At 25.5% G+C, this 13,927-nt stretch overlaps 1 protein-coding gene across 4 annotated transcripts in view; it reads left to right on the top strand.

The window, feature by feature from the left end:
* The window catches only part of LOC113548215 (growth factor receptor-bound protein 14-like), a 71,658-nt gene extending 68,360 nt beyond the window's left edge, over window positions 1-3,298 (top strand). For all 4 annotated transcript variants that reach the window (XM_026948979.1, XM_026948978.1, XM_026948980.1 and 1 more), the window contains 4 exons: window positions 399-599; window positions 669-1,027; window positions 1,090-1,183; window positions 1,260-3,298. In XM_026948979.1, coding sequence (XP_026804780.1) covers window positions 399-599; window positions 669-1,027; window positions 1,090-1,183; window positions 1,260-1,418 — 813 coding nt within the window. In that variant the 3' untranslated portion in view covers window positions 1,419-3,298. The remainder of the gene's footprint in view (window positions 1-398; window positions 600-668; window positions 1,028-1,089; window positions 1,184-1,259) is intronic.
* Window positions 3,299-13,927: the final 10,629 nt, after the last annotated feature.

Genomic DNA, 13,927 nt, shown 5'->3' with positions numbered 1-13,927 from the left:
TTAAAAATCTTAAAAAATTAAGAATAAAAACAAAAATGGTCAATTTGATATTGTTTAATTTTTAAATGTATCCAATAAATTTGTACTGATCATAGATTTTATACTTATGTTAATGCATATAGTTATTATAGTTCATGATTTTTATGTTGAGGTAGGTTTATAAATATTCAAAATAGCTGATTTAAAATATTTTCTAGCTGAATTAACGTTTGTGTTCACACAATATCATATTATTTTTTCTTTGTTTCTCGGTATAAAATTGTTCTATGAAGCTAATAAAATATTATTAATAGTCATATTTCCCACTTGAAGGATACCATTAGGTGTTATTTTTCATTTATTTCTGCCTAACTAATTTGAAATTTTATTTTTAATATATATTTTACTACATTTTTTAGTCTGGAACACGAGATAAATGTCAAGTACAAGTCTGGGCTTACCTAGGTGACTTCAGAATATTCACCACTACTAAAAGGGTAGCAGGCGCCCCCACAGATCACTGCCTATGTTTGGTGCCCGCTAGTGGCATAAAGCAGTACATTGCGTGCAGTTCCAATAGAACTCAATCTTATTGGATGTGCGCTATGAGATTGTCGAAAGTGAGTGTTTAAACTTGTTTTGTAAAATAAAGAGTAATTGATTTAATATATCTGTTTGTGGTTATGTAGTACGGAAAACAATTAAGAGACAACTACCGATCATTTGTGAAGAAGCACAACGATGCTAATGAATATGAATACAATAAGAAGCCATTGCCCAATGAGAGCGTACGGTCCCACGTAGCTATGGACTTTTCTGGTAATGTTGGTCGTATTGTAGAAGATCCCAAAGAAGCACTTGCCATTGCTCAAGCAGAGACTGGTAGTGTGCGGCGAAGCTGGCGATCCAGTGGTCGAACTACTCCTGGTCTTCAAACAGCTGTCACAAAACTTGAAAATGATATTCACCTATCTCAGCCATGGTATCATAAAAACATGAGCCGTGATCAAGCTGCCAATGTCCTTAATGGACTTGGGAATAAGGATGGGTAAGTACAATAAACATATTTATAAATGTTTAACTTAACTTATCTTAAAATAAATATTCCAGAGTATTTTTAATACGAGAGAGCAAAAGTAAATGTGGATCATATGTACTAACATTCAAATGTGGTGGTAAAATTATCCATACACCTATTGTAGCGGTATGTATTAAAATTTATTTATTTATTTATTTATAAGTTTATTACAATTAATTAAATGTAATAAATATTTTTACAGCAAATGGATCCAATTAATGATCAAGTTTGTTTTACGCTAGACAACGGTGTGATCAAATTTTATGACCTTTTACAACTAGTAGAGTTTTATCAATTAAATGCAGGTAGTCTGCCCACCCGACTGATGCATTATGTTGTCCAAGTACCAGTCACCAAATGAAATTTGCATTAATACAATGCACAGACGACATACACAGTTCCTGTTGACACAAAATATTCTCATCCAAAAGGTGTGTGACCTATAAATAATGACACAATTCTACAGGTAAAATACCTACGGTTTAGGTATTTTAATTATCTCGACCATCAAATTACTAATTTTCTTTTTTCTCTTTTTTCATTTTCTAACGTACCATAACGTTATTGTAAAAAATTTGACTGAATCGTTAAAAAACATCTACCGTTTGCACTGTTCGGACTCAAAAATTTTATATTTCAGTGTTACAATTAGTTATTAACGTGTAATCCTAATGGATATAATAATTTTGCGCGATCAGTTCCTAGATTAACTAGTTCGTAACATTCAATCAAGCACCTTTAGGACTTATAATTTAATTGTAATATTAGAGAGAATAATAATAATAAAAAAATCATTAATAATTATTGTCATTTAAAATATAATATAATATTTATATTGTGATAACTTTTGTCTTGCGCATTTAAGCATGACAGACCAAATATTTAGCACGTAAGCATACCTAATATTAAATGGAAATAACATATTCTATTTAACTTGTTTAACATGGTATTCAGTAGTCAATGTAAAAGCAATAATAATTGTTATTATGAACTTTGTAAGATCTGTTAAAAACAAAAAATTTAAAACTAGTTTATGATGTATATTATATATGTATATATATATATATATATATATATCTATAGACAGAGTGGACAATGTTGTTTTTCTCAATAGCTCACACGAGACAATGGAAAAGTACCATGGTCTACTCTGAATACTTTATGCATGTTAGTAAAGCAAGCAGTATCTACCTTCTATAATATAGCATATCAAAATGAATAAACACTGTTATACAGCTCTTGAAATAGTAATAATTCATATTACCTCTATGATACAATTTTAATCATATCTGTATGTCATACAATTGTATAACCATTTAATAGTTTTTAAAATAACTATTTTATTTTTTCATATATTTTTATCATTATTTTTGTAAAATATTTTGAGACGTGCATAGCATGGTTGGTAGATTACTTGTAACACCTACTAGTTCTTTATGTGTTGTTTTCCATCCGAAAAGTGAGGACTAAAGTCAACGCACTGTATCCTGTACTGCTCACATTGTAACACTACAATATCCAATATTATAAATTTATACCGTACAGATATGATCTCAAATTCTTCCCCCTTGGTAATATACTATTTTCCTTACAAGATATGCATTACCGTTAGGTATTATTAAATATTTATTTGTTTGTTTTAAATTTAAGACACACACTTTATCATAATATATATATATATATAATACTGTAAAATATGAAAGCTTTTATACAATTATATATGAATGTATGTGTGTTGAATACCTTTGTGCTGTTGTTATAATTAATAGTTTACAAAATTCTCAGTGTTGTAATTTGAAATGTATGCAATAACTACAAAAAAAATAATAATATATTAACACAGAAACAATGTAATTGTACCTAATTAATTGTGATATACATAAAATGTATATCACAATTAATGTGAAATAAATATAGTTTTTAATACATACATGCACATATTGTATTTAAGTTCTAAATGTCTACACTATACATATATATTAATGTAATGTGTGTGTTTCTTTCATGAAATTGAGGATATATTATATTTATCTGTGACAAGTATAAAAATATATTTATATCAAGCAATCAATAGGTGATGACATTAATATTATAAAAGTTGATTCCATACTCCTTTCAAGATGAAAAAAGTCATATATATGTGGAAACAAATGTGATAAGCGCAGTGCAATTAAATAAATACACGCGATATAAATAATATTCTTTTTCACAATAAATTAACGTTTAGCATATAAATAACAATAAAAAAAAAAACATATATTAATATCAAGTCAATGTTTATGTGATCATTAAAGTACAAAAGACCCATTAATTTTAATTTATTTTTTCCCTGTAGAGTATTACAACTATTATATTACTTTAATTTATTTCAAAAGAAAACTATTTATTAAAAAAAATATATATATATATATGCGGATTATGGTCGTGTTTTGTATATCGACATTTTGTGTTCCTACGAATTGTTATTATGAAAAAAAAAAAATTGTATGATTATTATAATTTTTACAATATCTTACGTTGAATGATGTACCGTGTATTGTAATTCAATAATGTTTAGTTGATAAGTATTATTTAAAAAAAAATTATATAACTGTATTATTTGTATTTTGATGGAACTCTGCTCCCTCCCTTCCAATAGTTAAATTTTATAGACAATCAAATCCTAGACAGTTTAAAAATAAAACTATTATTATATTATTTTTTTTCCATATGATATTGTATTTAATTGTGAAATAGAAAACACAATATAACTATATTGTTGTAATTTTGGTGTATGTAAATACTATTAAAAAATCTGTACACTGACATGTCTTACGCATACTTTAGATTCGATAAAGTGATCAACAATGATGAAAAATTATAAAATGTCAATTTCTTGGCAATGTATGTTTTCTTTATTATAATAACTAATATTATGTATTTTTGTATATTAAATTTAAATAAAAAAAACTTCATAAACTATTGAATCTTCTGTAGACACTTCTTTGTACAGTTTTTATTAGATCAATTAATTATTTATGTTTGTATTATATCAATACAATTTTTGTATATTTTCTATTTGCGTCTTAACCTCCTAAGTATTGCACAATAACATAACCTTTGTAAGTTCAAGAAATTTGGATGGTTTTATCTAATCTCTGACCTCATTGAATAAAAAAAAACAGATACAACTATATTATTATAATTACTAATAGATGAAGCAAATGCATAAGTAGATAAAAGTGTATGTAAACAATTTTTTTGTTAATAATCTCTCTTTCTTTCAAACAAAAATTTACAGAGAAAGAGTTATCAAAAAACTATGCATTTCCCTATTATTAATTTGTATATAATTCTTATATATGTGTTTAAAAGGGATTAATCAATATGACGCTTATGAGCATTTTTATAAATACTTTAGGGCCCTGCGTAGTGCGTAGTAATAAAGTGCTTAGTGTACACCAATGTTTAATAAAACCATTATTACGTCAATGATTAAAATAGAAACCATTGATTATTTCTCATTAAATTATTCTTAAAGTTTGTTGTTTTGTTTTTAATGTGCATATCACATGCATACATGCATTTAATGTTTGTTATTAATAGAGAAGCAAAAATTGAAATATTTTTTTAAAAATACCTCTGTAAAATGAATTATGTTTTGTATCTTAAGTAGATCGTAAAAAATATAATTTGATATGTTTCAAATTAATTGTGATTTATATAATATCTTAATAAGTACATTTTAACAGTAAAGCATTGGTATTATTTTAAATTTATCAAAACTATTAATTCGGTACCTATATTGAATGTTCTCTTATTTTTTAATTGATATTTTCTCAATCAAATTAAAACAATAATATATTTTATAAAAATTTGGAATAAACAATCATAATATATGAATCTAATTCAGTAGAATTTGTCACTGGTTATGAATATACTAGAAATAGATAGTGTAGTTTTACTATCTTGATTATGTATACACTTGCTACATTATAATATCAATCGTTGCTTCATTTATCTGTTGAATTATTATATGAAAAAGACACGGTTCATTCTGCAGAAATTTGCATTAAATATAATATATAAATTTGTAAATGCATTTTCTGTTTATATTAACTTCTAGGAAGTCATTGAATGTGTCCCACACGAAATGGTAGGTACCCGAAATTCTGACACCGATAACTAATCTTTTACATTTTATGTATATACCTGACGACTAACACTAATGTTTTTCTTATAATTTAAATGTTAAACATTAATTTTTTTTAAAAAAAAAAAGGAAAGTAGGTGAACATCCATACAATTGTCAGTTTATGTGGAAGAATACCTCGTCATTGAGAATTAAGTCGTAATATATGTGTTAAATTTGAATTCAATGAAACGAAAAACGATTCTGAGAAGTATCTGTCAGCAGCCTATATTGCTTAATATATTTTTATGTATATTATTATAAAAGTAATTTATTTTACTACTAATAATACGGTAAGTAGTCGTAGATTGAATTATTTTTTTCCGAAAACGTGTTTAAAAATATCATTGTTGTGTGTATAAAATAAAATTCCAAGTACCTACAAATATTAATATTTTTAAATTACAAAAAACCTCTATAAAATAATTATTTGATTAAATACTCAACTACTTAATTTCTTAATCACTTAATTCAACATAAAATGTCTACTTTAAAAAAAAAATCCTATACAAAAGTATCAACTAAATTAAATTTACTATCAGAAACCACCGCCAACAGTTGAAAATCTAAGCGTTTTTACTGTTCCAAGAGGAAATAAATTATGATAATCAAAAAATAAAATTGCATTATTATTTCAATAATTACATTCATCGCTCCTCTCGTAATATAATATGTAAGAAAGAATCATATTCAAGCATACTTTATGACATTTTAATTCGGTTTTTCAGACACTATATCAGATAACTGATGTCTTGGTCAATTGTAATAATTGGCGAAAAAGTACACGTATATAAGTGTTCTTTTGTACTACTTTTATTTTCTCCAATTAAATTTTAAATCGTGCTCTATTGTTTTTTTCTTTTTAATGATTATTTACACAACACGGCAACACACACATGCTGCATACTGACTGACCCGTTAACGTACATATTGCCTATATTTGGCACCTTAATGTTGATATCTAATAAAATCACACAACATAACTTAATTTATTGAGTAAATATAATATAATATTTTGATATTAATAATAATTTGATGTTGCCTTATAATTTTACTTTACTTTGTAAATGTACGATGTTTATAATTGTACATAAACTTAACGTACTTAAAATGCTAATGATGTGTAATTGTCATTTAAGTTGCCTACTTGCTGCACTCCTAAAAATTAAATGTTAAAAAAAGAAAATTGTATTTTGACGATTTCTCAAGTGTGTTTTTAGGAAATTCTATCCAGCCCGAAGATAAATTATCACCATAACATTAATAAAAGATGCATATTTAAAAATTCCAATTATGCAAACGATTTATTTATGATGCATTAAAACAAATTTATTTTATGCTTACACAAGATACTATATAATACGAGTTATACGGAAACCTATATCTTAAATATTTTAATAAACCGTGTGGATTTTTTTAGTGGTCTTTCATATAGTCGTTGATAATTGCTGTATAACCTAATTAAAATAATTAAGATAATTAAATTATTGTCAAAATGTGTTAATATTAAGTTTTTTTTATGTTTAATTGTATAATATGCAACTATAAATGAATAAACGATATTTAATGCTGACCATTAAAACACTAACAGTCTAACTAATCGTTAAGACGTTAACAGTAGTTTAATTACGTTTAACCTACCGGCTAGTTAAAAAATCTGTGGTCATAAACTCATAACGCATAATTACTAATTTTGGTAGGGATTCAAAGGTCTTTATTTAACAAATATATTTTTTTAAACATACCTAAACGGGCTTAAGGTAAATGTAAAGTTTAAGGATTTAAATAAAAATTATAAATTTTACCATAAGATCAGAAACAACTTTTGTTTCAGGATGACATTATAATGTATTAAATACATTATACATTGTATACGCGCAAGTCGTTAAAATCTCCATGCATAAATAGATACATTATAAATTTCCATTTATTATACATACGTTACACGCATTTGTAAAGCTCGTATTTAAGTAGTCACGCAAACATTTTCAAAATCAATTTATCACTTGTCAATTTGCTTCATTGTGAATACTGGTTGGAATTTAACAAGAAATATGATATCTATTGATAAAGTTGTTTGGTTATTTTTATTCGCACTCAGTCAGTAACATTTACTGATAATTTATAGCGTTTATGGATATATTAATTAATACAAGTATAACGGTAAAATTCCAAAAACAATTATAACATTTATAATTAATATAACTTAACAAACTAGTTTGGTATAGATAACTATTTAAATATGTATATTTCCTGGTGCCTATACGGCTATACATATTATATGCATTATGTGTAATTTATTTAAAAAGAGCTTAATCATACACTGCAATATAATGTTTCTATACAATATATGAATGTACACATATAAATTACGTAAGTATATATATAAATATGTATTATATATATTAGAGATAGGCGAGAATGATTATGATAGAGCAACATAGATAGCCATTTCTTTAGCTTCTTGTACCCACAAACAGTAAAAGAGAAGTGATAGCTCATCTGAAAAAAATTAAAAAATTATTACTGTTATTTTAACACATCTCTTACTTAAATCATTTTTCATTAATATATGTGTGATGCTAAGCTTCTCTTCATTTCCAATTGAATATAAAAATGCAATTGCATCATTTTTAAATTCCACTGTGGAGTGTGTATTCTGTATGCAATGAAATAAATAAATGTATTTAGCATGTATAAATAAACTATATAATATATTACCCTTAGAATACTTAAACTTTGCTTTTGAGATGATTTTAAACGATTAAAGAAAAAAGAATAGCTCCAAGGACTGTAGAACATTTAAATAATCTAAATACTTACTGTCTATAGTGTCTTTATACATAATGAGTAAGCAATGGATATTAAAAATTTTTACCCTTAGAGATTCTCTGTTGAGAAACATTTTTTATTTGGTCATAAATTATTAGAGTAGCTTCTCTTTTAGTTGCTTCCTTAGTTTTTCCTTCACCTATTAATTTATTTTTATTTATTTATTTATTTATAAAAAGGTAAGAACCCTTTAAAATAATAGTACAGTCAATGATATAATTGCATGACAAATATTATTTTGACAGTAACAACATACATAACAACTAACATATTTCAAGTACATTCAAAAATAAAAATAAACAAGATATGACAGCAGATAATAATACATTTACAAGTTATTGACAACAAAAATTAATGTTAGTATGCTTTATAAACAATGTGCTCAATAAAAACGTGATACGAAACAAAAAAGAAATCAATCTGATTAATAATATTGTTAGCTAAATCAAGAACTTTTGGAAAAAATGATAGAATCCTGGGTTTGTAAACTTACTTGAAACATATAATATTTCACACTGAATTTTATTATAAACCAATTCAGACCCACCCTACAAGCCCGCCAAATTTGCGCCTATGGTTAGAAGACTGCGGAAAATTATTACTAATCTAATATTTTATGGATTTAAACCACTAATTCACTTTCTATTTATAGAAAAAAAAACCATTATTTTTTTTCGTATTGAGTGAAATGTTTTTCACCTATTTTAAATACATAATAAATATTAAATACATGGATTTCAAAAAAATTCTTTCTGAATTTCATTTTCTACTATTTTTATGAACTTATTTTAATTCACGCCCAAAAATGGTTTTATTTATTTATTTTATTTGTTCATTAGGTAAGAAATTATATGATTTTAAAAATTTAATTACATCTTTTCATTATGAATGATATTTTGATACAAATAATTCATACTAATTCATAGTTTTAGTAATAAGGAAATAAAAATAATATATTAGTAGACACAAAGAACTACAGCTAAATTGAAATATAATATTATATTGTTTATAATCCACATGACTCACAAACACAGACTGTCAGACTAATTTTACATTTTTGTAAAAAATACTAATCTTTATTATAAAATGATAAAGTAAGTATATTGTATATATTATAATAAAATTTGATATAGTTTAGATACCTATATTTTTTTAGATAGTATACTAAAACAATTACCGTATTATAACAATTATATCACATGACACTATGTATTGACACTTATCACTTATGTTTATCCAATATATAAACTCTATTACTCTACATTACTGACACAATACGATTAATTTCTCACCAATACAATCATACACATACACTCACACAAAATAGCTGTATGGTGAATTATCAATACATATCAACTTGAAAGAACAGTTCATTGTGCACAGTATTATGGACAACCAAAGGAATAGTTGTGATAACAATGGAAGATTGGAAGCGAACTTAAAATACGATAAACTGTAGATAAGAAACACATCCTACTAGAATGCCCCCCCCCACCCAAAGTGGTACTTTATACTATAATTACAAACATTTTTTACTTCAATCTTCATGCTCATCTGTGATGTGCAAACTACTGCTTCATAATTAAAAATGTTGAATTATTAAATACTAGGGAAGGAGAATGACTCAGTGGCGTATTGAAAAGAGATCATGATGAGCAATAAGCCATCGGCCAATTCGGCTCAATTAGTCTTTAGAGGGCTTATCAAGGAATACATGGAATCCGAGAAACATATCATTATAACAAAATTTTAAAATACAAATAATACGATGATCTTCAGAAAAAACTATGTTCTTATTATAAAATGAAATTGTTTTAAAATTAATTTAATTTAATATTTTTAGAAAAATTACTGACATACGCTTATAGGTTATTTTATATGCAGTGTTTGCTCGTCATTCGACGTAACAATAAAATACTTATCAGTTCTCTTTGTCAACGTATTTGAATTTTAGAATTTGTTGTTGAGGGTATAAAAAAATATTTTGTTGTATACAAGGCGTCGAGGCCACGTTCGTATCTACGAATATAATAATATATTTTCAATTTTTTGTTTTACGAGATTTAGTGAAATGTATAAAAGAAATTAAAAGAAGAAAATTGATTTTATCTAAAACTACTTATAGTTTTCGGTATTTTTTTCATACATTCCATCATGCAAATTAGTAATTACCAATATTATTACTTTACTTAGGTTATTTAAATCATCATTATATGTTGTTTACATATAGAATCTATGTATTGGCCGCATATAGACATTATAAACATATATATATAATACATAATAATATAATATGTAGCAGGGGTGGCTCCAGAGACTTGCAAGTTGAGGCGGGGCCATAGTTTTAATTGTTCTTATTATTCTTGGTATTTCCGTAGTCCATATAGAAATGTGTCTATATATCTATATACTATCTATCTATTACTTGTATGTGTAATTTTTTCTTAACAATATACAATTTTTTAGAAATACAGGCTTGGATAAGGGAGTTGTGGCCCCTAACCAACGCTGGAGTCGCCCCTGGTATACAGTAGATGCATTACATAGTTTGGTTATCAGTTTCACGCTTTTATCGTTATATATAGCCTACTATGGTAATAAATGAGTGACTGATCAAAACACCTCTTCCGGTATTTATATCGTTTAGGTACTTAATTCCACGCTATACCGATTATAATAATATCGTTGCAGGTTTAGTGTTGGTTAAATCGGCTATGTATATAGCACATAATTTACATAATGCCACAATGCATTCTACTACGGTTATTTTGTCGGTTAAATATGTGTCATGTGTTAATAGAAATTAGAATAACTAACTAAGGTCTAAGATTGACATTCCTAACGAATAAATATGATGATGATCTACAACAATTTTCTCTGACACTCGTATAAAAAAACAGATTGGAAATTCGGAATCAATGTAAAACTAAAAATTGACTTTAAAAATTGAAATTCACTATAGGAAGTTTTCGCAATATGACGATAATAATTGGCATAATTGGAATATTTTAATTTGTAACATATGTCATTTTTATACTTTATTAATCTCCTTGGAAGAAAACAAATATTAACGTTTTCTAAAATACAAATTGTACGAGGAAAAGGTAAAAAATAAAGAAAAAGTAAGTTAAATATACTCAGACACATATAGTAATAATTTTTTTACTTATTGTTATTTTCAGGCTTCAGTAGTAATTTACTAATTAAACTTTTTAACAATTAGATTAGGTTTATGTACCTATATAAATATATAATCTAATAAATATAATATAGCAAGTATTTCTAGGTATTGATTTTGATTATAGCGTACAGATATACAAACTTAAATCAATATTTAAGTGATTTTTATTAAATAAAATCATATCACAATGGTAATTTATTATATAATAGAATAGAATAGTTAATAGTTATGACATTTATAACTTATGACTAATTGTCGTTAAGTTGAGCCAGGTTAAAATTGCACTTTTAAAATATTAAATAACTGCTAATTATCATGAGCTTACCACTTTTTTAGTTTTAAAATTAAAAGCTTTGCTTAGAGAAAATACTAAGAAATCCAAAATTTTTTAATAAGTATTTAAATTATGTGGTCAATCGACAGTTATCACTGTGCTTATTATTGTTTAAATATTATAACGGATTATTAACTATAATTCATCATTTATTGTCCATTAACTTACCATACCTGTACTCGGCGTAAATACCTATATATCATTCTCAATACTCATAATGTCATTAATTCATTATATGCGACAATCGTTTATTATACATGGTCATATACGATACACGGATACCATTAATCTAATCTAATTATTATTAGATATTAATTTGTTTTAAATTATTTAACTGATTGCACATATTTCAAATTTGACACTTTTAGTTTTACGGTTTTTTTAAATTTACTTTAAGACAATTATTCGAATTAAAATTTTATTATCATTATAATATATTATAATGTATCTGTTTAAAATAGCTAATACATTGCATACTCAGTGATGGTCTGATGTTCATAATTTTATTCAAAATCAACGGTGAACTGATTTTGAATAGCAGATAATTATAATCAAAACTTTAACGACTCGATTGGTCTGATTGGTCATAACTTTAAAATCTAAAATCTAAAATGTTAGCATGTCTTTTATAGAAAAATTTAATGTATAGTATTATGTACGATATACATATTATAATACATATAATACATACAGTTTATATAATGTACGATGTTGATAAAATTAACGTTTGTTTAAAAGTGATAAGACAGTACCTAAGCTTATATTTTGATCTTGTTTTTATTTTGTTAAATTAATAAAACTGTAAACAATTATAATAACTATACATCAGTATACAATGATGATTTGTGTTTTTTTTTTATGCTTGTATAATCATTTTAGACACTATAGTTTTTAACTTGTAACAGATAAGTTACATCTGTATACGTCTTATGATAGATCCATAAAATATTAAATAATAGTAATTTACTATTTGTACTAGTTGTGCTAAGTACCTAAGTTTTAAAATCGAAAAAATACTTGGATAATGTCTCACAAGAATAATTATGATATTATATAATACATACGTATTTAATATATCTAGTTAGTCAAAAAAAAAAAAAATGTGAACGATCCCACGATCCTAAGGTGCATTTTCAAGAGATGACGAAATTATAAAAATTGTTCTATTTTTTATTTGTATTAGACTTCTGTCTAACAAAATTTTTGTGTAAGGGTAAAAAAGTTTAGGCACTAATGTAATACTATAGGTTCTTACGGTGGTTAAAAAGTATTAAAATTGCATAGTTACAATTTATTTTTATTAGCGTCTGAATTTCAAATTTTGACAAAATCCTATAAAACCATGAATTATTTTGTAAACATATAATATAAGCGGATGGATCGTTTTCGATCGATTGATCAGAATCATTTTTGATCATTTACAATGATTTATTATTGAATTCAAGTTTAACACATCCATTACAGTGACCTACTCAATGTCGAGATTCACTTTACATATATTATACAGCAGAACATGGCTTTATCAATTATATCTACTTGACCGTTTTTAGATTGAGAGCGAAGCGATGGATGTATTGGTTTTACAATGTTGTATTATTTTCTGTCCATCATCACCTTTTGAAATTGTAAAAATATATTCATCTTTAAGGGTAGTTTCTACTGTTTCTAGTATATACTAGATACTATATACTCGCGCGTATAGATATTCGTATATCTAGTATTAATAACATTTACAAGACATGATTTAATTTTCAAAATATTTAAATATTTATACCATTAACTTATATTCACACTATTTTACGGTAAATTAGTTTTGTTACAAAAGTTAATAACAATAATATATAATATATATATAGTATTTACTAATATACTAGTTATAGTATGGCATAAATATATATTATATTATAATAATTAAATAATAATAATAAACAATTTTTTCGGCAAAAATTAAATCAATATAATATTAATAATATTAATATTAATGTTTAACAACATAAATAATTTTAACTTAGGCTGACGGAACATCACTACTCTACAGAATGTTTTTATACCGTAATGAAGTAATATATAGTTAAATTTAATTATAACACATCAATTTCAGTGTCTCCGTGATCTACAGTAGATGAGTAGATCGTCTACTCAATGACAAGGAATACTATTGACACCATGCTTTACACAATTCGACTTCCCCGCTTTTTATTTATTAGGAAATGTATAAAACATTTTTAAAAGGGCTGAGCTTAACTGCACAAGCCTCTAATTTCTACTTGGTTATACCATCAAGTGTAATTGTTTTAATATGTGCGTGAAACAAGCCGAATTTTGTGATTTGTTATTTACGGGATTTAAAAT

The sequence above is a fragment of the Rhopalosiphum maidis genome, chromosome 1 (assembly GCF_003676215.2).
Source record: "Rhopalosiphum maidis isolate BTI-1 chromosome 1, ASM367621v3, whole genome shotgun sequence".
In the NCBI taxonomy this organism is placed as follows: Eukaryota; Metazoa; Arthropoda; class Insecta; order Hemiptera; family Aphididae; genus Rhopalosiphum; species Rhopalosiphum maidis.
The sequence above is the reverse complement of the archived record's forward strand: the minus strand, read 5'-3'. Positions and strand labels throughout refer to the sequence as shown.